Source organism: Colletotrichum truncatum (assembly GCF_014235925.2).
Source record: "Colletotrichum truncatum strain CMES1059 chromosome Unknown Contig_0007, whole genome shotgun sequence".
In the NCBI taxonomy this organism is placed as follows: Eukaryota; Fungi; Ascomycota; class Sordariomycetes; order Glomerellales; family Glomerellaceae; genus Colletotrichum; species Colletotrichum truncatum.
Window position 1 is genome coordinate 2,207,499 of NW_027222404.1, and position 20,689 is coordinate 2,228,187.

Sequence of the window (20,689 nt, forward strand, 5' to 3'; positions counted from 1 at the left end):
TGAGATATTGGTGATGTATAGGATGATGATACGATTCCAACAATTTACTGATGGAACTTCTTCACCTTTTCAACCTCATCATAACTACCCATAAAGATGCCGGCTCTGTCATGGATGTGCTCAGGCACAACCTCGAGCATTCTCCTCATTTTGCTGTCGACAGCCTGGCCACCGGCTGTGAAAATAGTTAACATTCTGCAACAGAAGACAACGGCGGTCTTTGTACTAACCGTTCTCAAACACCAGCGCCATGGGGGCACACTCGTAAAGGATACGAAGCTTGCCCTTGGGACTCTTCTTATCAGCAGGGTATGCGAAGACACCTCCATATAGCAGGGTGCGGTAAGCATCAGCCACCATGCTACCAATGTAACGGGCACTGTAGGGCTTGCCGTTCTCCTGTGGGGTCTTCAAAGAGTTGAAGTAGTTGTTGGTGCTGTCCTCCCAGTACAGAGAGTTACCCTCATTGACCGAGTAAATGGCACGGGCCTTAGGCAGCCTCATGTCGGGGTGGGTAAGAATGAACTCGCCGACACCATTGTCGAGGGTGAAACCATTAACGCTGCCCCCCCTCATGGTGATGACGAGCTGGGCCGAGGCTCCGTACATGGTGAAGCCGGCGGCTAGGAGCTCAGAACCGGGCTTCAGAATATCCTCCCTGGTGCCGGTGGAGCCTTCCTCCAGCTTGTGAATTCCAAAGATGGTACCAACGGATACACCGGCATCAAGGTTGGAGGAACCGTCAATGGGGTCACAAGCCACAGCGTAGCGGGCTCCAGTGTTATCGTTGAAGAAGATGATGTCCTCCTCCTCCTCCGAGACCAACAAGGCGCACTTGCCGGACGACCTCATGGCCTCGATGAAAAGATCGTTAGAGATGACATCAAGCTTCTTCTGGTCATCTCCGGTTGTGTTGGACGAGCCAGCCAGACCCGTCAGGTTGACCAAGGTCGCTCGACGGATGTAATAGGCGATTGACTTGAAGGAAAATTGCAAAGCGTGGCACAAAAGACTACGAGGTTAGCTAGACACAGTTTTGGGGACGAAGGGACGAGTGACGCCTACGTAAAATCTCCCGTGGCTTCCTTATGCTTTGCCTGCTCTTCGGTCAGGAAACGGGTAAGGGTGACAATGTTGGTGTTGATCTTCTCGGTCTCCTGACCGGTACCGTTCGTTGTGTAAGCCGACATATTGACTATGGCAACAGTATGCGCAAGACAGTAGAAAGAGGTGGGGGGGGGGGGGGGGGGGGAATCTGTGGTGGTAAAGATAGAGAAGAGGGAAACTGAATGGATGTTGAGCGAGGAGGGCCGATTGAGGCTTGTGATGGCGGGGTTCAAGATGGCGCTTTCACACAAAGAAAGGCGGGCGCACTGACACAATGTAGTCGGGTTAAAGCCGAGGATAGGAAGAATGAAAGGAAGGGGATGTTGACGTAGATAAAGGTGACAAAATAAAAAGAGGAGTATGAAGAAAGCTTCTGGATAGGATGAAAAAGCGGGCAATTGGAGGAAATGGATCGTGTTTGTAAGTCCGGGCCTGGAACGATACACCAGACAGCGTTGCCGGAAGCTCTCGTCTTCAGAGCTCAATGCCCCTCAGTTCGGCATATGGTTATCGCAGGGCTACGTCCTATTATCGCGCGCCATCCCGAGTCACGACGATTAAGTGGAGTCAACCGCAAGCACCTCCGGCCGAGGGGAACCCGAGACATGGGGACAAGGACACAAAAAGCACAAGGCACGAGACGCCCCTCGAGGATTTCTCGGAAACCTTCGGCGCGGTGTGCAGCGAGGACGTCGGCCAGTCCCTCACTGGTAAGGCCTACCTTGAGATAGGTGAGTTAAGGTACTGAAATTGCGGGCACTGGCAGGGCTGCCCGTGGCAGCGAGGGGGAGGGGCTGGACAAGAAATCCAGGGTAAACGTGGAAGGCCAGAGGAGACAGGACAAGCTGACATCATGTGGTGCGACTGGATAAAGATATTTGAGCCCTCGAAAGTATCAGACTTCTTGCCTACATCAATCAGTTCCGGATGCTCCATCATTGGCTTCTTTGTTTGCTGGTAATGCAGCAAATATCCTTCGCTGCCTTCCTCATTTTGCATAGTATTTGTAGGTAGTATCAGCGGTATAACTATGACTGAGCTGGCATGGCGTGGGGCACCTGAGGATAACATCCTTCTTATTTCTGGTCACAGCCAACAGAGGCGAAAATCATGGTCGCTTGCAATTTTAGATCATGCCGCCACCATGGTGGATGCTACGGGCTGTTGACGGAGAGAGACCCTCAATTGCCCATTTCTTCCGGTTTGTTGGCTTGTCATTAAGGACCCCGCACACACACTGCCTATCTCCATCACTATGCGGTAGATGGTGTTGGTTTATACAGGAGCTTTCAAATCGGGGAAAATATTGACAATGGCCCCAGCCATTGCTGGAAGGCCGATGCCGATGAATACTATGGCGTATGTAATATGCATTACCTGCCATAATTGTGTAGTAATAATATCCGTTTAGAGGTGGAGGGAGGGTGATGAGACCTTTCGCCGTTCTGCTGACGTCCTGGGCCAATCCTAATCTCCCCAGTTCCTCAAACCCCACACACTAATGAAGGCTTAGATAAGCCTGTCCTCACGTGCTCATCTCTCTTCCATTGCGCGTCCGAAGGCTCTATTATGGTAAGCACCCGCGGCAGCATCCCCAGAACCTCCCGTGGCCACGTTGGGTCTTGTCGCTGATGTCTCGGGTTCGCTGGCGGACCTCGGCATGTGGCAGCACCACACGTTTTCCAGCCGGGGCTTGCCCAATGCTTGAATAAATCGACCCCCATCCTTCAACAACTCCCCTGTGACGCCAGCGACATTTTCCGTAACCTGGAACTACAGCCTCTGTTACAATTCTGTTGTTCTCCATCAAAACAACCCCATCATTTTATTTGCCTGCTTCCCAAACTACCAACCGCAAAGTCGAGACATACCATTTCATCTTAAAAATGGTCGCAGACGCCCTTGTTTACCACCCCTCGGTGGCCCACTATCTCAAGTTTGTCGCCACAACCGTCGGTCGCGATAAGCTCCTCCGCACCCTTCAGTACTTTGCCCGCTTCTATGCTTGGTACCTTTTCCGTACCAATGGCTCCAAGGCCGAAATTGCCCCTTGGGATGCCATGAAGAAACAGTTCGGTGTCACACGCAAGATCATGCGCGTAGGCAAGAATGTCGAGCACTTCAAAGCCGCCGCCGTCGCCTCTGATGCCAAAACCATGGATCCCGTCCTGCGCTACGCCTCTGTGGGCCGCCAGCTGGGCTACGCTGGCTACCTGACATTTGATGCCGCTACTGTGCTGGACTCTACGGGCATCAAGAAGTGGGAAGGCGCCAAGAAATTGCAGAAGGAGGCCTACCGCTTCTGGGCCATTGGTTTGATCTGCAGTGTCATTGCTCAAACCTATACCTTGTACCGCCTCCAGCAACGCGAGGCTAGGGTTGACAAGAAGGAGGGAGAAGGTGTCGTCGAGGCTAAGAGAATAGCTATGTGAGTTTTATCATCGTGTTACCATTCACTGTCGCACGAGAAGCCATTAACATAATCACACAGTGAACGCGCCGCCAGCCGCCTCCAGCTTGTCTCCGACCTTTGCGATTTGACTGTACCTACATCTGCCCTTGCTTGGGTGGGCTTCGACGACGGCATCGTCGGTCTCGCCGGTACATTGAGCAGTTTGATTGGCGTGTATACCCAATGGAAGAAGACGGCATGATCACTCTGGAGACAATCCTAAATGTGCATCCTTGTGTGGTTGTGATGAATGCTTGTTAATTGGCCGACAGAAAGTTTCGGTGTGTAATCTGAATGTTTGGTGCTGGACAATATGCTTTGATCTGGGGGCGTTCCGGGTTTATCCAGCCAAGGTTAAAGGCACAATTGCCATAACGGGCGGATCTAGGTAGACAAATTGCTAGCCATTTCCCGCAGTCGACGCTGGCGCGATAGTCAACTATATTATTCAGGATGATTCAAATGCCTAAGTAAAACACGGTATTCCTTTCACGAACTTGGTCAACGCATACGCCACACAACTGTGGTAAGATTGACGCGGTGACGAAATCCAGCAGGTTCCATTTACAAGTCATGTTCACACATCAAAGACGTCGTTTTGTTCTGAGTGACATTCATGCGTGTAGTCGTACATTATAATCGAGCACTCAGTATTCTTCTCCCTTTTTAACATGCGAAAACCCATGTATTCGCTTTCGTATTTCCATTCCGTAAAATAATCCGAAACAGGCCCATTGTCTTCTTATGCCTGCAATCTCATACCGACTTATACCAAGGCAACCTGCAGGCGCAGTGCCTAGGTCCTTCACTTCGTCTTCATGATAAGCGATACACTGCGAGCGAAGGATCTGCTCCGGGGGGAGCATGATAGCGTCATGGCGCTTCCAGAATCTATTTAGAGTCAAGGACAGCCCCTATGAGGCAAGCATTTGAGCAAAAGGTGAGTTACCAGTAGCGGCCACCACGGTCATACTCGCGCGGGTACCCATCACGAGGGTATGCTCCATCTCGGGGAGGAAAGTCTCTTGGAGGTCGGTCATACGGTCTGCCGTTGGCATATGGGTCGGGAGGCGGAGGGTAGTCACGACGGTACGGGTCGTCGTAGCGGCGCGGAGGCGGATAGTCGTCCATGGGTCGGCGAGGGGGCGATCGGTAGCGGGCACGCTCATCGTAATACTCGCGACGAGGACTGCGCTCACGATATCCCTCACGGTATCCATCTCTACGGGGGCTGTATCCTCGCGGGGGGCCACGACGATCATATTCATCCATGGGAGGCGGATAAGGTCGGCGTCCTCCTGGCGACCGCGAGCGTGCACCACGGGGGTCACGAGATGGGACATCCGGCTGAGTCTGGCTTTGTGTAAGCTTATCCGTCCGTCATGTCTCTTCATTCCAACTTGCAACTCACGTCAGCTACGCAATTGACACGATTTCCCTTGAATTCACGTCCATCGAGCTTCTCAACTGCTGTTCTGAGATCCGCTGCGGTCTCGAATTCCACAAAGCTGAGACAATGATTAGCCATCGGACTGGAGGTATCGAAATCGTGTCTCTCTTACCCCCGTCCATTGCCGTCACGGCCCGTTTCAGAATAGACGACATCAAGGCTCGATTGACGGGCAAAATCTTTGAGGTCCTAAATCCAGAATCCATGTAAGTTGGTGTCCAGGAGCGGTAGGATGGGCCGATAGTGGTTGCAAATCCGGATGTCAACGACCGTACAGCATCCAGTCCATGGGAATGGAGCCAAAGGCCAGGAGTCCAGCTCAAGAGATTTCATCGCTACTCTGGCAGGTCCGGGCCGGTTCATAGAAACGGCACCAACGTGGTGGAGCACGATCCATTAAGAGTAGCAAGATCCGGACCAGTCGAAAGACCACGGGCTGTGTAGGAATGCTTGGGAAATCGCCATAGAGCGTGCCAGGAAATCCATCTCAAGAGTAAAGGGATGGTCCAAACGCGCCTAGTGCCGGCGAGAGGGAAATCCAGAAGATCCAGCTTGAGAAATTGGGGAGAGATTCAACAGACCTGCCAACTGGTATCGGTGGGTAGTCCCGTAATCTGCATCCGGTGAGGAGTGCGACGAGGCCTTGGGGGAGCGCGCTCATTGTTGAAACCGCCACCGTTGCCACCTTCTCGATGCCGGGTACCGCGCGCGAATTGTACGGTGAGGCGTTCGCCCATGAAGTCGGACCCATCTATTATTGTTTCGCTGTGGTTAGCGGACCGAGCCGGACTGGTAAGCATGAGTGCAGGACAGCGCGTGGAGACGTACGAAAAGCTGAGCACGCGAGAAAATTAGCCAGAGGTAAAGTAACAAGCTGTGCACGACAAAAGCAATGATATGCGCATACCTGGAACGACATCACGGGCATCCATAGCATCTTTATATTCGATGAAACCAAATCCGTTCATGAGCTTGATTTCGGTGATTTCGCCGGTACCATGGGTCGCGAAATGAGCCTCGACATCAGCCTTGGTAGCTACCAAGGTGTAGCGCGCTGGTCAGCAGTTTACAAGGAAGGCGTCATGTTGTACGACGAGACTTACCATTCCGCGGGAGGTTTCCCAGGTACAACCTGGTGGACGATACCTCAGTCATGACAACTAATTGGATTCCCTTTAAAAATTAATGGAGGCTGTGGGAAAGGGATAGGTTGCCGCGATGGTCCAGCCTGGTGAAAGATTGTAAATACGAAGAGAGATAATGTCGGATTCGGGGGCGAGGTCCTAATGCCTCCTAGAGGATGGTTGAGAAAGGAAGGTATCGAGAATGATCAAAGTCGAAGAAGCCGACGAAGGACGAGACCGCTGGAATATCCAAGCGACAACCAGCGAATGGTCGCAACAGTGAGTAACAACAATAACAATCACTCGCCCAGGTGTCGCCTGTGTGCGAGAGAGGGGAAAGAAAACGGAAACGCGAAGAGATCGGTGCGCTCGAAGGGACAGGTTTTTGAGGAGGAGGGTTGGGATGTCGACGTTACACCGGCCGATCGGCTGCGATTGGACGGTGCAAGATGTGGTGTTGAGCGACTTTGCAAAAGGAGATAGTACTTTGAAAGATATGGTGAAAGGTGGAGAGCAAGGTGCAATAAGGTGAGGTGGTGGTGGGAGCTACTGGAGGACGTAAGGCAAGGTATTTGACGGTCCCTGGCATCTGTATGTATGTACTTGGCTTACCTACTCTAATGAGATGCCCATTTAGGCAAGGTTGACGAGACGGAAAGAGGCACTACAAATATCCAGTCAGGCAGGTACCTTAGCTGCCTTACCTCGCTACCTGAGGAACTTGGTTCCCTGCCCGCGACAAGGGTGGACAACAATTGAGGCAGGAGGGTGGAGCGACATGGTATAGGCTGAAGAGGGAGAGGAGTGAGGAGTAGGCGCCCAAGGCGCTACACCAAGAGGAAGGAGGCACCATCTGGAGAACATCCGCCCGCGGGCAGGCAGCCTGAGTCAACCAATAACAGAGCACTATATCCTGAAAGTGTAAGGTTCCATCACAGCTACCTCCCCAGGGGCACTCAGCGCCCAGGGGCGTCGTACTGTGCTAGGCAGGCTTGAGAAACAGGGGAGAAACTGCCAACCTGGCGTTGATCTTGGTTACGCTTCGTGTTTGAACGAAGAAATAGACATTGCCTACCTGCCAGAGGTCTGCCAGTGCACCCAGACAAAAGGAAATGTAGAATGGGTTCTGTTGCGGTGAGCTGCCTCCGCTAAGCAACCAGCACCAAGTCGAGACTTGAACGTCCATCCGATGACCATTTTCTCACCATGGGGAACTTCTTATCGCTCATTTTCGTCAGCTAATGCAATCTATTAAGTTGCCATGCGACTGACCAAAACAAAATCAGAGAAAATAGGAACGCAAGTCAGCAAGCTGCTTAGACAGAGGGGGAGGCTGACTCCACTTAGAAATGCCATAGCATCCTGCGACTACAGTTGCTGAATTAGTACAGGCTTCGGGCAGTGCGCAACAGAAACCATCAATTCCACAGTTATAAGGCCGCAAAGATTTACGGCACGACAGCCTCTCGGATCTCGGTTGCTCTCGTTGCATCGCGATCAGACTATTTCTTGCTCCCAATGTAACTACGCAGGTACCAATAGGACTGCCAGGTTTTACTTTGCCTGATCAGATTTGACCGGTTTCCCATTACCTCATTGGGATTTGATGCCCATGACTTTCCGAATTCGAAACTGGCAGACCAGGCCCTGCCCCCTTTCAATGACCTAGTCTGTAACAGGGGGGCACTTCCCTTACCGTTGCACATAAGCGACTCTATTCTGACAGTTATCCTCGCTGGTGCTGACCCGCATGATTGTACATTCGTGTGATAGTATTATTCTCTCAAGAAATTGCGTTCCAACCTAACGTTTCATCTACTCGTGAAATATCCACTACCATAACTTCTATCATGTAATTGAACTCTGCCTTTCCAACTATTAATTGGACTTCAGCACTGTCATTGCTACAGAGACCGTGCCATCCGTCGGTCATAAGCTGTGCTGAACCAGAAATCAAAATTCAGTGTCTGCTTATATGCGGCATCATTATTGTCCTCAACACGAACAGGCATGTGGATAGGCGTGTTCTTGAAAGCCGCCGTTCCATACCCATCACTTATAAAGACTTAAAGGTGACACGTTATTCTTGATTCCGCTGGAGAAAGGCAAGGGATTACTTGGACGTAAGTGCCGTCAACCAAACAAGATTTCCACCAACTCATCAATGAACGTAAATGCTAGGTGCGCACTGCCGAATATGTTAGCTTCCTTGAACGCGCAACTTCAATGCAAACAATCACCCACTTAAGTCTCGAGTTGTTAAAGGTTGCGAAAACGCGACGACTGGCTGCCTGAGCATTCACTCGGCCAACCACGCTGCCTGCCAGGTCTGGCACGAGAGTTGCCAACATCAAACTAGCTTCCGTACGTGTCTTCTTCTTCTCCGATGCTGTCCTGGGCTGTTTGTTCTTGTTCATTTGCCCGCCAGGCCACATACTGTCCCGAAGAAGAGCAATGTACTTCAAAATCGCATCTTCTTGAACTAGCATTTTGACATTGTCTCGGACTTTACGTTCAATGGTGCCGCCCAAGAGTTGCTGGAGAACCACAACTACTGCTCTTCCACGCAGCCAGTTGTTGCCTCGATTGAGCTCGAAAACTTCTAAGAAGATGTCACAAATAGGCTTAATAAAAGACTCAAGTTCCTTATTCTCAAAGGCATTGAGCTCAGCCTCAGCCTCGGCAGCATTGACTCCGTCTTCATTGACGGGGAGTGGCATGGAATTCAGCTGATTGGTGGCTGCCGCAATCAGGTTCTGGCCAGCAAGTGAAAGTTGGTCCAAGACTGGGATATTACCGAGAATGTCTTCTACGCCGTCCGTAACAGAATCGTATAGCCGCGTGATCATGTCCTTCTTGTCCTCACGATCCACTAGGTCTTGGCCTTGAGCAATCACACTCTGTGACAAGAATGCTCGAAGGTCTCGACTGCGGCACACTTCAGGCAGCATTAACAGCTCACGTAGATACTGCTCGAGCGCAGCACGTCGCTTGCGCAGAAATTCGCTTTGAAACTTCATGACCATTCGTCTCCTAGGAAAATCAAGGTTGCGAACAGAAGGATACCTTGAACGAAGTTTTTGATGTAATTCGTGGAATTCGCTGTACCGGCGAGTGATGATCCATGTGGCTGCTGGCATTTTCTCTCCAGCATCTCTCTGAACTTCAATCACATATAAAGCAAACTCTCTGCCGTCATCCTCACGGCCTACCTGGATGGCTTTGATCTTGATTGTGGAGCGACCGTATAGGCTGTTGTCGCTCTCTTGCACGACGTATTGCTGCCTTTGCAACTCTTTGCGACGAATTTCGCGCTGAAGGCTTGCCTTGGATTTCCGAAGTATCCGAAGTTCGGCTGTATTGTTGGTGAGTACGGCCTTCTTCGTAAGCGAGTCGACGACAGCATCTTGTGCAACGAGACGGTCAATATCATTGGACAGCGCTGTAATGGCTTCTGCCAAGCCGAGATCGCCAGGCGCAGCTTCATGGACCTCGTCCTCCACATCACCCTTATTCAATTCTCCATTTTCGTCTTGTTCGTCCGAAAGGTACTTATCCTCGTCACCAAACAAATCATCGTCGATAAATACGCCAATGCGAGAAGCGGCGCTTACGAGGCCTAGAGATGACAAGCTTGGCTTCTCGACCTCCTTGGATGACTGTGCAGGTCTTGCCACCTCGAGCGACCCTCGCTGAGAATCGTTATCTCCAGAGAATAGACTTGATCCTGCATCATCTGCCCCAAAGAGTGACGCTCGAAACTCTGCAGCCGTTTGAGGTCTATTGTCTTCCATAATGTTATTTAGAGCCTCTTCCATGGCCTGCACAACATTCGTATCGGGGACAGGGCTGCCGACATCTTGATCGAGACTTTGAACCGAATCCATCATTGCATCAGGTTCAAGGTCGTCATCATCAAATAGAGGGTTTGGGGACTCATCATCCAAGGAGTGCCGCTGTGCCATCGTCGAATCGAGACCGTTGCCGTGAACGTTGAGACTTCCTAGATCCGACGTAGACCCAGCACGCTTTGCCATAGGACGTGGTGGTCTTGGTGCTAACCTGCTCACCGCGTTGGGTCTGGGCTGGTACGTCTGAGAACTTCGGCTTATGGACGGGTGGGCTTGTAATGATGATGACTCTATGACAGATATTGGAACAGCAGCTGTCGATGCCTCCTGTGCTGCTAAACATTTGTAAAAAAGATCGGACTTTTTGAAGGACTGGAAGTACTGTGCTTGCATTCTTTCCAACACGGCCGTCTGCGCTCTCAAAATGGCCCGCCGAGCTTTGTAGTATTGCTCCGGGGTTGCTGCCTTACCAGCATTTAAGAAAGCTCGGACTTCGTCTCGAGTGGACTGTGATACCTTCAACTCTGCCTTAGCCAAGTACGCATGATCGATCTGAGCCAAGTCTAGGCGATCAGAATCAGACCACATCGGTAAATTGGAGGGCAACTGCTCATCATCTTGACCTTCATCTTCGAGCGGATTACGAAAGCCATCAACGACCAACCAGAATTGAACAAGAGGCATCATACGATGACGATCCATGAATTCCATGAAGTATGACAAGCCTGAAGCATCTCTGAGAAGCTCTACTAGGGACGCGTTCTCGAGCTTCGAAACAGTCTTAGTAGTGCCTGCTGGTTGAGAGGACAAAGCAGTTGCACTTCGTTGTCCACCTCCTGCTGCAAGCACCTGAACGCGCTGGTCCAAAAGCCTCTTCCCCATCTCCAACCTACGAAGATACACTTGATCTTGATTCTCCTCCAGCGAGTCTCGCTTTAATTGACTGGCGACCTCGCTCCGCAAACGCCGTGCATCTGATAGATTATTGACTTTTCTGATGGCGCGGATGAACTTCTCAAACTTTCGTTCACTGTCGGTAGGTGAAAGGCGAGGGATGATTGCTGCTTTGCCTACCCTTGGCGTTGGTGAGGCGTGCTGATCCAAAGCCGCTCTGAGCTTCCGGACTGTCGATCTATCTTGCAGCATAGAACGACCATAATTCTCCATTACTTGATTCCATGTATCGGGATCGGCTAGCATCTGCATAACAGGAAACAGTACTGCGCATGCCACAACTTCTCGGATTATGGTTGAAACAGCGCGGCTAGCAAGCATACCCCGCGGGAGAACCTTGGGCAAAATTCTGGAAACCATGTTGCGAAGGTACTCTTGCTGGACAATTTTTGTGTCGGGAAATGACAGCGAGGCAGCTGGGTGAAGTTTTCCATCTTTATACTTGGAGGCGATTGCTAGATCCAACTCTTCTGATTCCGTTACGGATCGATTTAGTTTCCTTCCCCGGACGGATCGCTCGGCGTCGTAAAAGTCACGGAAGTGTGCTGTCAATATTGGGACGACGCGTGCGGTAACGATGTCAACCAGGTCAAGTTCTAGAAGCCTCTCCCTAATGCTGATGAGAGCGTCGCGAACAGCTTTATCAACCTGGTTGGTGAAGACGGGATTTTTGCTGATACCGGAGTACCAAGAACTAACAAAGTCTCGAATTATCAGCTCGAAAAGGTCATCGAAAGCTTTGGAAACTCGGTGAGATTCGGGGTCGAGTGGCACTTTTGAGTAGGCCTGGCGGATTTGGAGATTGGCGACCTCACTGGCCCAGGCTGTAGGCGCGAGGAAGGCAGGACCATTCGGGCAGGGTGATCGATGGCGCAAGCTGCGTCTAGGACCACGAGATATGAGGAGAATAAAAGCAAGAAAGACGGCAATCGTCAAGACCACTCCGCCGACCACAGCGTAGCCAATCCATCGCAAAGTTGGGACCCAGCTGATGGCGTAGCCCCAAGCAATGAAACATGTGATGGCGGCAAGGATCAGGTCTTTTCCTTGCAAGGCCATAATCCACGTTGGTTTAGAATGAAGACAAGGCTGTTGCTACATCGTTTGACGTCGAAATCTGCGATAACCACGGTGCTGGGTTTGTTGATGGGCAGGTGTGGCTTGCTCGGGCCTTAGTGATTTGGGGTGAGGCGAATTGAGGTGTCGTGCAGTGCGACTATGCAGACCGACAAGTTTGGATGATGTCCAGTATTGAAGGACCCAAGCGCCCAGTGTACGTAAGGCAATGACCACGAAGTTCCCTGCATTACCTTACCTTGCCATAGTGTGGATGCATGACACCGGGTGGGTCCGAGATTGATGAATTAGTAGCTTAGCCAACTACTAGCATGTACGTACGTACTTCAGGTCTCTTAGTGCATCTGCAACACCTTTGTTATACTCCGTAGTAGGACTTGAAACAGCACTTTACACATTAACACAAGGCATCTGGACTTTTGCTTTCTCAGATCGAAGTTTTCGGGGGTATCTCTGAAATTGGGTTGGTATTTATGGTCATCTCGTTGTTGCGGAGCCCATGAAACCTACTAACTTCACCATGGAGGGTCTTCCATTCTACGGAAAAGGGCAACGTATTTTTGCCCTTGATTCCGTGCTACCTTCTTACCCTCTTCCGTCTCTGACCTCATGACCTTGACGCACTCATCTGCTTCCTGTATCTCTTCGGAAACACGCTCGAACGAAGGATGCATACTGAAATGTTCTACCATCCATTGGTGTAACGGCTCGACATCCGTGATTGTGTAGACGACACCGCCCGGCCGAAGCGCAAATGCGTACTCGGAATTGAGTGTGGCCGAGACAATCCTGGCTTTGTGTTTCCTGGCTTTGAAGTGGGGATCGGGGAAGCAAATGAAGATCTTCGACAGCTGAGACTTCTTGAAGAAGTTAGGAAGGAACTTCATGCTGTTGGCCCTGAGGCAGCTGATGTTTTGGTAGAGACCAGTGCCCTCGTTCTGGGCTCGAAGCGCTTTCACACGTTCTTGGACATACTCAGTGACCGAAGTTCGAATTTCCAGGCCTGATGAAGTCAGCAAATCAGGCATTGAGAGCGGCCTAGATCAAGTTACCAAGTGCCAAGGTGTCTGGCATAAGAGGGGCAAGTGCTACCAAGAGCCCTCCGAAGCCACAGCCAATATCGACCACCTCGACATTCTTCCTTAAGTTACGTGTTTTTACAACTGAATCGCACCGCAAATCTGAGTCTGAAATCGCCGTTGCCACTGCTCTTGAGTCGATGGAAGGGGTTTCGTCTTGGATAGCGAAGGCAGGGTAGTACTGGGTCCAGTCCATTTCATCTGGGCTAGCTGGGCTAAAGGTCGAAGACGCGGTTAGTGGTAATGCCACCCAGGACTTCAAGATTTGGCGACTTAACTAGACTAGTTGATGGTCCGAAAAAGGGTTTGCATGAGCTCTTTGCCTGTAGAACTTCTTCTTTGGCAAGTCCACCACGCCTTCTTGGCTGCGCGCATTGCGGTAGTCTTCGCGCTTCTGGCTCTTGGGTTTGGCTTTGCCCATGGCTGAGTACCAATGCCTTGCCCAGCACGAAAATGTGTAGAACACGGTTATATGAATATTAGCGCCTTGCCGTTATACGTCTTACGGGTATTAGGCCGCGTGATAAGCGTCGGATGTGAGGGTTCGAGCAGCTGCAGACCTGGGATTAAAAAAAATAAAAGGTGCGATCAATTACGACCAGTAGTGCATGGCGGGGAATGTGCAAGAGGTAAGACGAAATCGGAAGGCGGTCACTTAGATGAATGCGACTTTGGTGGACCTCAGCTACATTACTTTGGTAGGTGTGTTGAAGTAGGTCGATGCCTTAGGTGCTCTGAAGACATAACCATTGAGGGCAGCTTAAGAGAGGAGCACCCTAAAGGCGATACAGTTTGTGTAGTGGGCACATTGTGCTGTCCATGCTGATCGGCTTATTACGACCGTGGCACCGGCGCCTCAGGGGGCAGACTGCGTTACTGCGGATGATCTGCCAGACCCCTTGTGTGGACAAGGGTCTTCTCGATACCTTTAGCCCCGAGGAACTGGCGTGATAAAGGAGGCATGGAAGGGATTTGACTTGCTGCGAGCCAGCCTTGTTTGAGAATAAGCTGAGAAAATGGTCCAACTTAAACGGGCTCTTGGTGACGCACTTTAGCTTTCTACTCGTCCCTGAATTGAGAACAACAATAAAACCCCAACATTAGCCTCTCTCTCCTGCTCTCTGATCGAGGGATAAGTAAAGGTATCCATCCTTAGAAGGAACGGGCAAAATAGGGTATATAGAGGGTTGTACCCGGGTCCCCTCTCGTCACCTCATCGCGGAGGTGCCGGCTTCCCATGGTTACGCCTTCTATATGCCTCCCTTGGCCTGACCTGAGGAGACAGCCCCGAGTCTCAAGCGCCTTCACGTCTTGTTGCTGTCACCTTACCCTCTGAAAATCATCTCGTTTTGACCTTGTCATATCTTACGGAGATTTCTTACCATCACGGCCCCCTAACCCCCCACCAGCGCTGACGGTTTAGAACGAACACCTCCCCAATCCATCCATCTCTAATTCAGATTGCATGCACAACCATCATTCCGCCCTCAACAAATTTGGCTGCAGTCCGGTTCCAGTTATTCTAATTGTCACACGCGCAACATAACCGAACACCCAAGTGCGGCCACATCAGATTCATCGAAATCTTCTCGCAGTTCTCACCCTCTTTCTTTCGCAAATAAGCTTCCTGAACATACATCTCTGGTTTCGACTCTCATATTTTTTAATGGATTTTCACGCACAACCAGGCTCCTGGTCTCACACCTGGATGACTTACTCGCTTCTTTCATCCAACTATCCAGCACTTGTCAGGTATATTTCGGGCGCATTTGTATGTCCCACACGCAGACTTTCTATTCTACCCTCTATCCCCGTTTTGAATTATTTTTATTATTTACTGGAAACAAGATTCTAACTGCTGCTCACGATGAAGATCGCGCTCGGTCTGTTCTTTGTCGTCCCTATCGTACTCTTGATTGCATTTGACTTCTCCATCTGGGCCTATCGAATCTGCTGGAGCCGTCCGGGGAGTCCACCGCAGGAGTTGATGCCTCGTCAGCTTAACAGGCCGCCAAATGGACCAAATGCGCTGCAAGAGGTGGGCGGGGTAAAGCCTTCGAGAAAGCGTATATGACGTCTACGCAACCCAGAAGAGAGACTTGTTCAAAAGAGGGATGCCGTCTGAGGAGCCTCACGGAAACGTGGATAACTGGCTCCAGCTAAACGACCTGGGGCTGTTAATTGTGATATGTGCTTAATTTTAAGCAGCGTATATGAATAGAGTTGGCGTCAATAGGGAAATTAGGGATGTTGCCATCTTGTGAAACAATCAACGCATGGTTCGAAAAAGCGAACATGTAATTTAAACATCGTTACCGGTCATTTTCACCGTATTACTCTGAATGGAGGGTCCCTTTGGCATCTTGACCTCCGGCCAGGCTTTCGAAGGAACAAGTTGTGTTGCCTTGGCAAGATTGTTTCGCAAACAACAGTCAGAGCCACCGGTCCTTACCAGGCTTTTTTTTAGACAGTGTCCCATCCCTTGGAATATTCTACTAATTTGTCGGAAGACTGGTTTGACGTGGTCTTGAACGGTCTTCCTTTCCTATTCGAAGCCGCAATGTCACCCCTGGAGTGTGTGCTGGAGCAAAACTGGCCCGTCAGTGTAACTTATGCCCCGACGACGACAGCAGTCTGTGGGGCTCTAACAGTGAGCGCTGATTCCAATGCAAAAGTCCCCCATCCAACTTTTGTAACGTTCTACACAACACTACATTTTCATGCTTCCAACCTCACATCTTTCACCAACGCCAAAACTCCAGTTAAACCAACCATCAATTCTCTCTTTTGTCCCATCTATTTTCCACTATGCCGCAGGACCCGAACCTCTATGGACAGCCGCCACCCAAGAAGCGAAAGAACAATACGGCTCTGAGCAGCTCTCTTGATTTTACTGCCCAACTAACCTCCCTCATGTCTGTTCCGTCGACCACCGTTTCCCGACCAGTTCGTCCACGTGCGTCTCGCACAAGAGACTCCATCTTCGGTGGCGCAAAATCCAAGACGATTGATAACAGTAGAGGCAGTGGCAGCAATAACAATAAAGCCGGCCCGGTCTCTGTTAGAGACTCGCACAAGTTGGCCTTAAAAGACCCCTTGGGTACCGAAGACGAATCCCTAAACTTGGCTCGAACGCGACGAAGAATGGAAGAAAAGGCACGCCTCTACGCTGCCATGAAGCGGGGTGACTACGTGCCCCAGGAGAATGAAGCCTCGCCTTTGGTCGACTTTGACCGGAAATGGGCCGAGGCCGAGGGAAGGGGAACGATGCATGGGGATGGCGAAGTCTCGAGCTCCGGTTCCGATAACGAAGAAGAGGATGAGAAAAATATCAAAAGTCAAGAGATCGTAGAGTACGAGGACGAGTTCGGGCGCCAACGACGCGTGACGAAGGCTGACATGGAACGTCTCGAACGACAGCGTCGCCGTGGCCTCTTAGGTGCCGAAGAATTGGAGCGCATGTCAGCCCGTCCTGCGGCACCTGCGAAGCTATTGTACGGCGACGGTATCCAGACGATGGCTTTCAATCCAGAAGATCCTGAAAAGATGGAAGAGTTGGCACGAAAACGTGACAGGAGCGCAACCCCACCGGAGATGAAACACTACGACGCTGATAGTGAGATTCGCACCAAAGGTACGGGATTCTACAAGTTTAGCAAGGACGAGGAAGCCAGGTCCAAGGAATTTAAGAGTCTAGAGGAGCAGCGGCAGAGGACGGAAGCCGCGAGAAGAGAAAGGGAGGACACGAAAGAAGCCAGGCGGAAAGACCTTGAACAACGACGGAAAAACGTCGAGGAGAGGAGGGCTGCGAAATTAGCCAGCAGTTTCCTGGACGGGTTGGCTGTCGACATGCAATGTCCTAATGCAACAGAGGAAGACACAGTACCACAGTAGCGAATGATGCTTCAGCACATGGTAGAGGGACCACTGGTGTCATTGATGAAACTAATATTCGCCGCAGCTTCTTCATTTCTTTTCACTGGTATTCTGAACTAGTACTAACAATGGTTAACGTACAAGACGAGACAAACCTGCAGCACCAGGTCTTTTCAACAATGTTCAGCCAACCTCGTGGGGGATGAGTTTTACTGCTCCCCCATAATCCCCATTTTCTGAGGAGGCTGTTTCGAGGCATGTCGGCCCCTCCTAAATATTCCGCCACATATATACAATAACCCGCCTTCTGCGCCAATTAAAAGAAGCCCAGAATGCTCATCCAGATATCAACTAACGCCCAGAACAATAAGAAAAGATATAACAAGGTGGCCGTCTGGCCGGTAAAGGATGATGTAGTACATTAAGCCACACATGAATCAAGTGATCGGGTGGCGTCATCGTCAAGGGGCGGTGTTATGTGAACCACCAAATGCAGCCACAGTCACTTAACTGGCTGGTTCTTGTCGGCCGGTCACGCGAAACCAAAAAGCTGTCCTCGTGTATCCACCGCTTCGAGTCTGCAATAGCCACCGTTTGCCTGTTTTCCATTATCATCACCTCAACAGGTTGACCTTCATCATTCAGAACAGGAACGGTGTTCTCTCCGTCGTCGCAGACCTCGACTTGTCGGCAGAATGCATTCTTAGTTTGATCAAGAGATACACGACGTTCCTCGAACTTGATGACCTGGGGGTACGGTGGCGGTGGTGAACGTCGAGGTCTTTCGGTTGGCACTGCCGAGGGATATATAGTGGTGACCAAGCCATGACGCACCAGGAATGGTGTCGAGGTCGCAGGTGGGAATGTGGCAGCCGCGAGGGGTCTTGTTGTCGAAGTAGGCTTCCGTTGGTAGCTGTTGTTTTGCGCAGGATAAACAAAGACTTCCAGTAAAGTGCCAGGCCACGTGCAAATCCAAGGCCTGTCTCCGGCTTGAGCCCCCTTCACCCCTTTCCTACTAAAATCTCCCGACGAGGGCGGCGGTCCATTCCATCTCTTTTTTGAGCTTGGCCGGGTTGTGCTAACTCCAGGGAATCTATCCTCGGCAACAATCACAGTTTTGTTGTATGTCATTTGTGCGAACCATGCGGCACCTCGACCTGGTTCAGAAGTATCATTTACGAGCCGCATCTTCAGAGGGTCGATAATAAGGGGTGGCTGTGTGCCCCAGGAAATCATATTGAAGCTGGCATCGTTGCGGTCGCTGTCGTTGAATGTAGTAAGTTTTAAGGTGTAATCAGATATGGGTAATTCGTTAGCGATCCTGGAAACAGTCATGACATAACTGGTGAATGGAATGTTGCAGGTCCAGGCTTGTGACTGTGTAGTATCGTTGAAACAGGTGCTTGGCGCTTGACTTGCAATCAGAGGGGGAAGGCCGAATGTGCCAACCTCCATTGAAGGTAAATCAGGCGGCAATGTCGCCAACGGCTTAATATCTACCGTGGCTGTTGGGATGACAAGCGGTATGGGCTCGTCGTCTTGATGACGACCTGGTGGCTTTTTGTGCTTTGCAAAAAAAGTGCCAATAACAGCACCCAAGATAATGCCCCTAAGATAATAGTTAGCAAGGTGATCAGCCAAAATCCAGCATACCTTCCAACTTACATCAGTACTAATCCCACAGCCAACAGGCAAATGGCCCAATATGGAATTACGCCAAACATTCGCCTCTTTGCCCTTTTTTGCCATTTCCGGTCTGTACTCTTCTCCGCGTATGCCTCCGCAGCGGTGTTGATCTCGTGCTGACTTGCGGCATCCGATGTCAATGTTCTAGACGACATACGGGAGGGCTGAAGGCGAAGATCCTCTCGAGACTCGAATTCGGGGTTTCTGGTAGCTAGACCGATGCCGCCAGCACCAGGAATGGGAGTGACAGAGGCAGCCGTAATATTGATAACAGGTTGGGACTGTTGCTGTTCAGGCTGCTGCTGTTGGCGCGACGACGGTAGGGTTTGTTGTTGTCGAACCTGTGATTGTTGCTCCTCCTGCTGCTGCGGCAGCGATGATTGAGATGGCTGCTGTAACCCACCCGGCATCTCACCCGGTTGCTTCCTAGCATACGCCTGTTCTGGATATCTCGTGTAAGGAGGAAGCTCTTCCGTGTGGCCCAGCGGTCCAATCAAGTCGGCAATATCTTCCCCCTCGGGACCCATCCGTCTTTGGTAGTTATCAGAGCGTCCAGGAAATCCCACCGGAATGCTGTCGCCCTCATGGGAGTCTACTGCTACGGTGTTCTGCGTGTAAAGAGTGTACGGGTGCGTCGGCCCTCGCGGCCCGGCATAAGATCGTTCAGACATTCGGGCGGTGGATGAAGTCGCCACACTGTTGGTCCGCTGGGGATACATCTGATATGGATGTGACGGGCCGGAGGGGCCTTCGTAGGGGCTTTCAGAGCGGATGATCGGTGAATCGGTTGAGGCGCTGGAGACACGGGAGATGGAAGAGCCAGTTAATTGGCCTGTCGAGCCATCATGACGGAGAGCGAGGGGGTCGTGAGCGCGGGGAGGCTTCGCAATGCTCGAGGGTCGGGAGGGGGGAGCGGCTCGCTGGGTAGCAGGAGAATCTCGTGACACAACCGCCGATCCAGTCGAAGGGTTTGTGGTCGAAGAAATGGGAGCATGAGATGCGGAAAGATCAGCTGGGCGAAAGCCGTCAGAGATGGTCATGGCTTGCAAATCGTAGTCATCGTCGTCGGTTGTAGTCGACGGCCTTGCTGACATCCTGAGGGAAGCCCTCCGCTCGTTGCCGGCTTTGTCATGAAAAGGATCCATGGTAGCGTTCTGAGATAATCAGGATTCGAATCGACAACGAGCTGCAGCCGTTTGGATGAAGTTGCATCGATTTCACAACATGGGCGTCCGCCGCTGACCCCAGAGGCCCAGATCCAGTCCCAACCTCAGCCCGCGGTGCCTCGCTGGATGTCCACTCCGAACAAGTCGTCGCCGTAGAAGGGGGCTTGACCGAGGGGGGAAATGGCGGGTGATGGTCAGCTCGGCTGTGGCGGAAAGTGTCGTGGGCAAGTGGATTGTGATGTTATCGTTATTGAGATGGAAGTGATATCGTCGTTGAAGGAAAGGGAAGGTTAGACAGCAGGCGCAGGACACAGAACAGAATAGGGCGAGAGAGAGAGAGGGAGGGAGTGCGGGTACGGGAGGGTAATACCAGACAAGGTTGGACGATTCAGGAACAGTTTGGGTTTGGGGTCCGACACGAAGTGTCCAGGCGTGCTATTGGTGGCACTAAACGAGGGGCCCTGTTTTTTTTCTTAATGTGTGTGTACCAGCGACGGAGGCAGGATACCCAGGGGCCGTATCCAGAAGCAAAAGCAGTAGCCCGCTGGAGACTTTCTGGTGGAAACGACTAGGGTGTGAGAGGGAAGGGGGGAGACAGCCCGTGCCGTCGTCCCTGGGTACCTTTGTGCTAGGAGCCCTAGACAATGACTGGGGGAAAAGGAGCCGGGGAGAGTGGTTCCCTAGCCTATGCACATACCAAGAAGACCAAGATCATGGCGAAGAAAAGGTACACGGGACATCTGCATTGCGGCGCATGCAAAACAGGTATACCTTGCCTTAGCTTGGTTGGGGCGAGGTACGTGTCCTCGGTGTCGCGGTGGCTACGATTAGGTAGCGAAATCAGAGAGCGACTACCAATTTGGGTAG

General features: G+C 51.3%; 9 protein-coding genes across 9 annotated transcripts; 4 read left to right on the forward strand and 5 right to left on the reverse strand.

Annotated features, from left to right (window-relative positions):
- Positions 1–44: 44 nt before the first annotated feature.
- On the reverse strand, positions 45–1,190 carry CTRU02_211020 (fructose-1,6-bisphosphatase; the record flags this gene model as incomplete). Its single annotated transcript, XM_036720046.1, has 3 exons — positions 45–175; positions 231–1,012; positions 1,066–1,190. The coding sequence occupies 3 exons, from the start codon at positions 1,188–1,190 to the stop codon at positions 45–47; spliced, it is 1,038 nt and encodes a 345-aa protein (XP_036587789.1).
- A 522-nt stretch (positions 1,191–1,712) lies between these two features.
- On the forward strand, positions 1,713–1,838 carry CTRU02_211021 (uncharacterized protein; the record flags this gene model as incomplete). The annotated part of the gene is made up of 1 exon (XM_036720047.2): positions 1,713–1,838. The coding sequence occupies one exon, from the start codon at positions 1,713–1,715 to the stop codon at positions 1,836–1,838; it is 126 nt and encodes a 41-aa protein (XP_036587790.2).
- Positions 1,839–2,993: 1,155 nt separating this feature from the next.
- On the forward strand, positions 2,994–3,761 carry CTRU02_211022 (peroxisomal biogenesis factor 11; the record flags this gene model as incomplete). The annotated part of the gene is made up of 2 exons (XM_036720049.1): positions 2,994–3,535; positions 3,599–3,761. The coding sequence occupies 2 exons, from the start codon at positions 2,994–2,996 to the stop codon at positions 3,759–3,761; spliced, it is 705 nt and encodes a 234-aa protein (XP_036587791.1).
- A 743-nt stretch (positions 3,762–4,504) lies between these two features.
- CTRU02_211023 (Pre-mRNA-splicing factor srp2) lies at positions 4,505–6,164 on the reverse strand (the record flags this gene model as incomplete). The annotated part of the gene is made up of 6 exons (XM_036720048.1): positions 4,505–4,912; positions 4,971–5,067; positions 5,122–5,198; positions 5,591–5,766; positions 5,917–6,045; positions 6,113–6,164. The coding sequence occupies 6 exons, from the start codon at positions 6,162–6,164 to the stop codon at positions 4,505–4,507; spliced, it is 939 nt and encodes a 312-aa protein (XP_036587792.1).
- A 2,130-nt stretch (positions 6,165–8,294) lies between these two features.
- Positions 8,295–11,997, reverse strand: CTRU02_211024 (intermediate filament protein; the record flags this gene model as incomplete). Its single annotated transcript, XM_036720050.1, has 2 exons — positions 8,295–8,321; positions 8,377–11,997. The coding sequence occupies 2 exons, from the start codon at positions 11,995–11,997 to the stop codon at positions 8,295–8,297; spliced, it is 3,648 nt and encodes a 1,215-aa protein (XP_036587793.1).
- A 533-nt stretch (positions 11,998–12,530) lies between these two features.
- Positions 12,531–13,515, reverse strand: CTRU02_211025 (tRNA (guanine-N(7)-)-methyltransferase; the record flags this gene model as incomplete). Its single annotated transcript, XM_036720051.1, has 3 exons — positions 12,531–13,018; positions 13,068–13,309; positions 13,373–13,515. The coding sequence occupies 3 exons, from the start codon at positions 13,513–13,515 to the stop codon at positions 12,531–12,533; spliced, it is 873 nt and encodes a 290-aa protein (XP_036587794.1).
- Positions 13,516–14,760: 1,245 nt separating this feature from the next.
- CTRU02_211026 (uncharacterized protein) lies at positions 14,761–15,168 on the forward strand (the record flags this gene model as incomplete). Its single annotated transcript, XM_036720052.1, has 2 exons — positions 14,761–14,865; positions 14,968–15,168. The coding sequence occupies 2 exons, from the start codon at positions 14,761–14,763 to the stop codon at positions 15,166–15,168; spliced, it is 306 nt and encodes a 101-aa protein (XP_036587795.1).
- A 734-nt stretch (positions 15,169–15,902) lies between these two features.
- CTRU02_211027 (uncharacterized protein) lies at positions 15,903–16,988 on the forward strand (the record flags this gene model as incomplete). Its single annotated transcript, XM_070205566.1, has 2 exons — positions 15,903–16,092; positions 16,117–16,988. 2 exons carry the CDS (start codon positions 15,903–15,905, stop codon positions 16,986–16,988), a joined length of 1,062 nt encoding a protein of 353 aa, XP_070060809.1.
- A 456-nt stretch (positions 16,989–17,444) lies between these two features.
- Positions 17,445–19,801, reverse strand: CTRU02_211028 (uncharacterized protein; the record flags this gene model as incomplete). The annotated part of the gene is made up of 2 exons (XM_036720053.1): positions 17,445–18,579; positions 18,636–19,801. The coding sequence occupies 2 exons, from the start codon at positions 19,799–19,801 to the stop codon at positions 17,445–17,447; spliced, it is 2,301 nt and encodes a 766-aa protein (XP_036587797.1).
- Between the last annotated feature and the right edge of the window lie 888 nt (positions 19,802–20,689).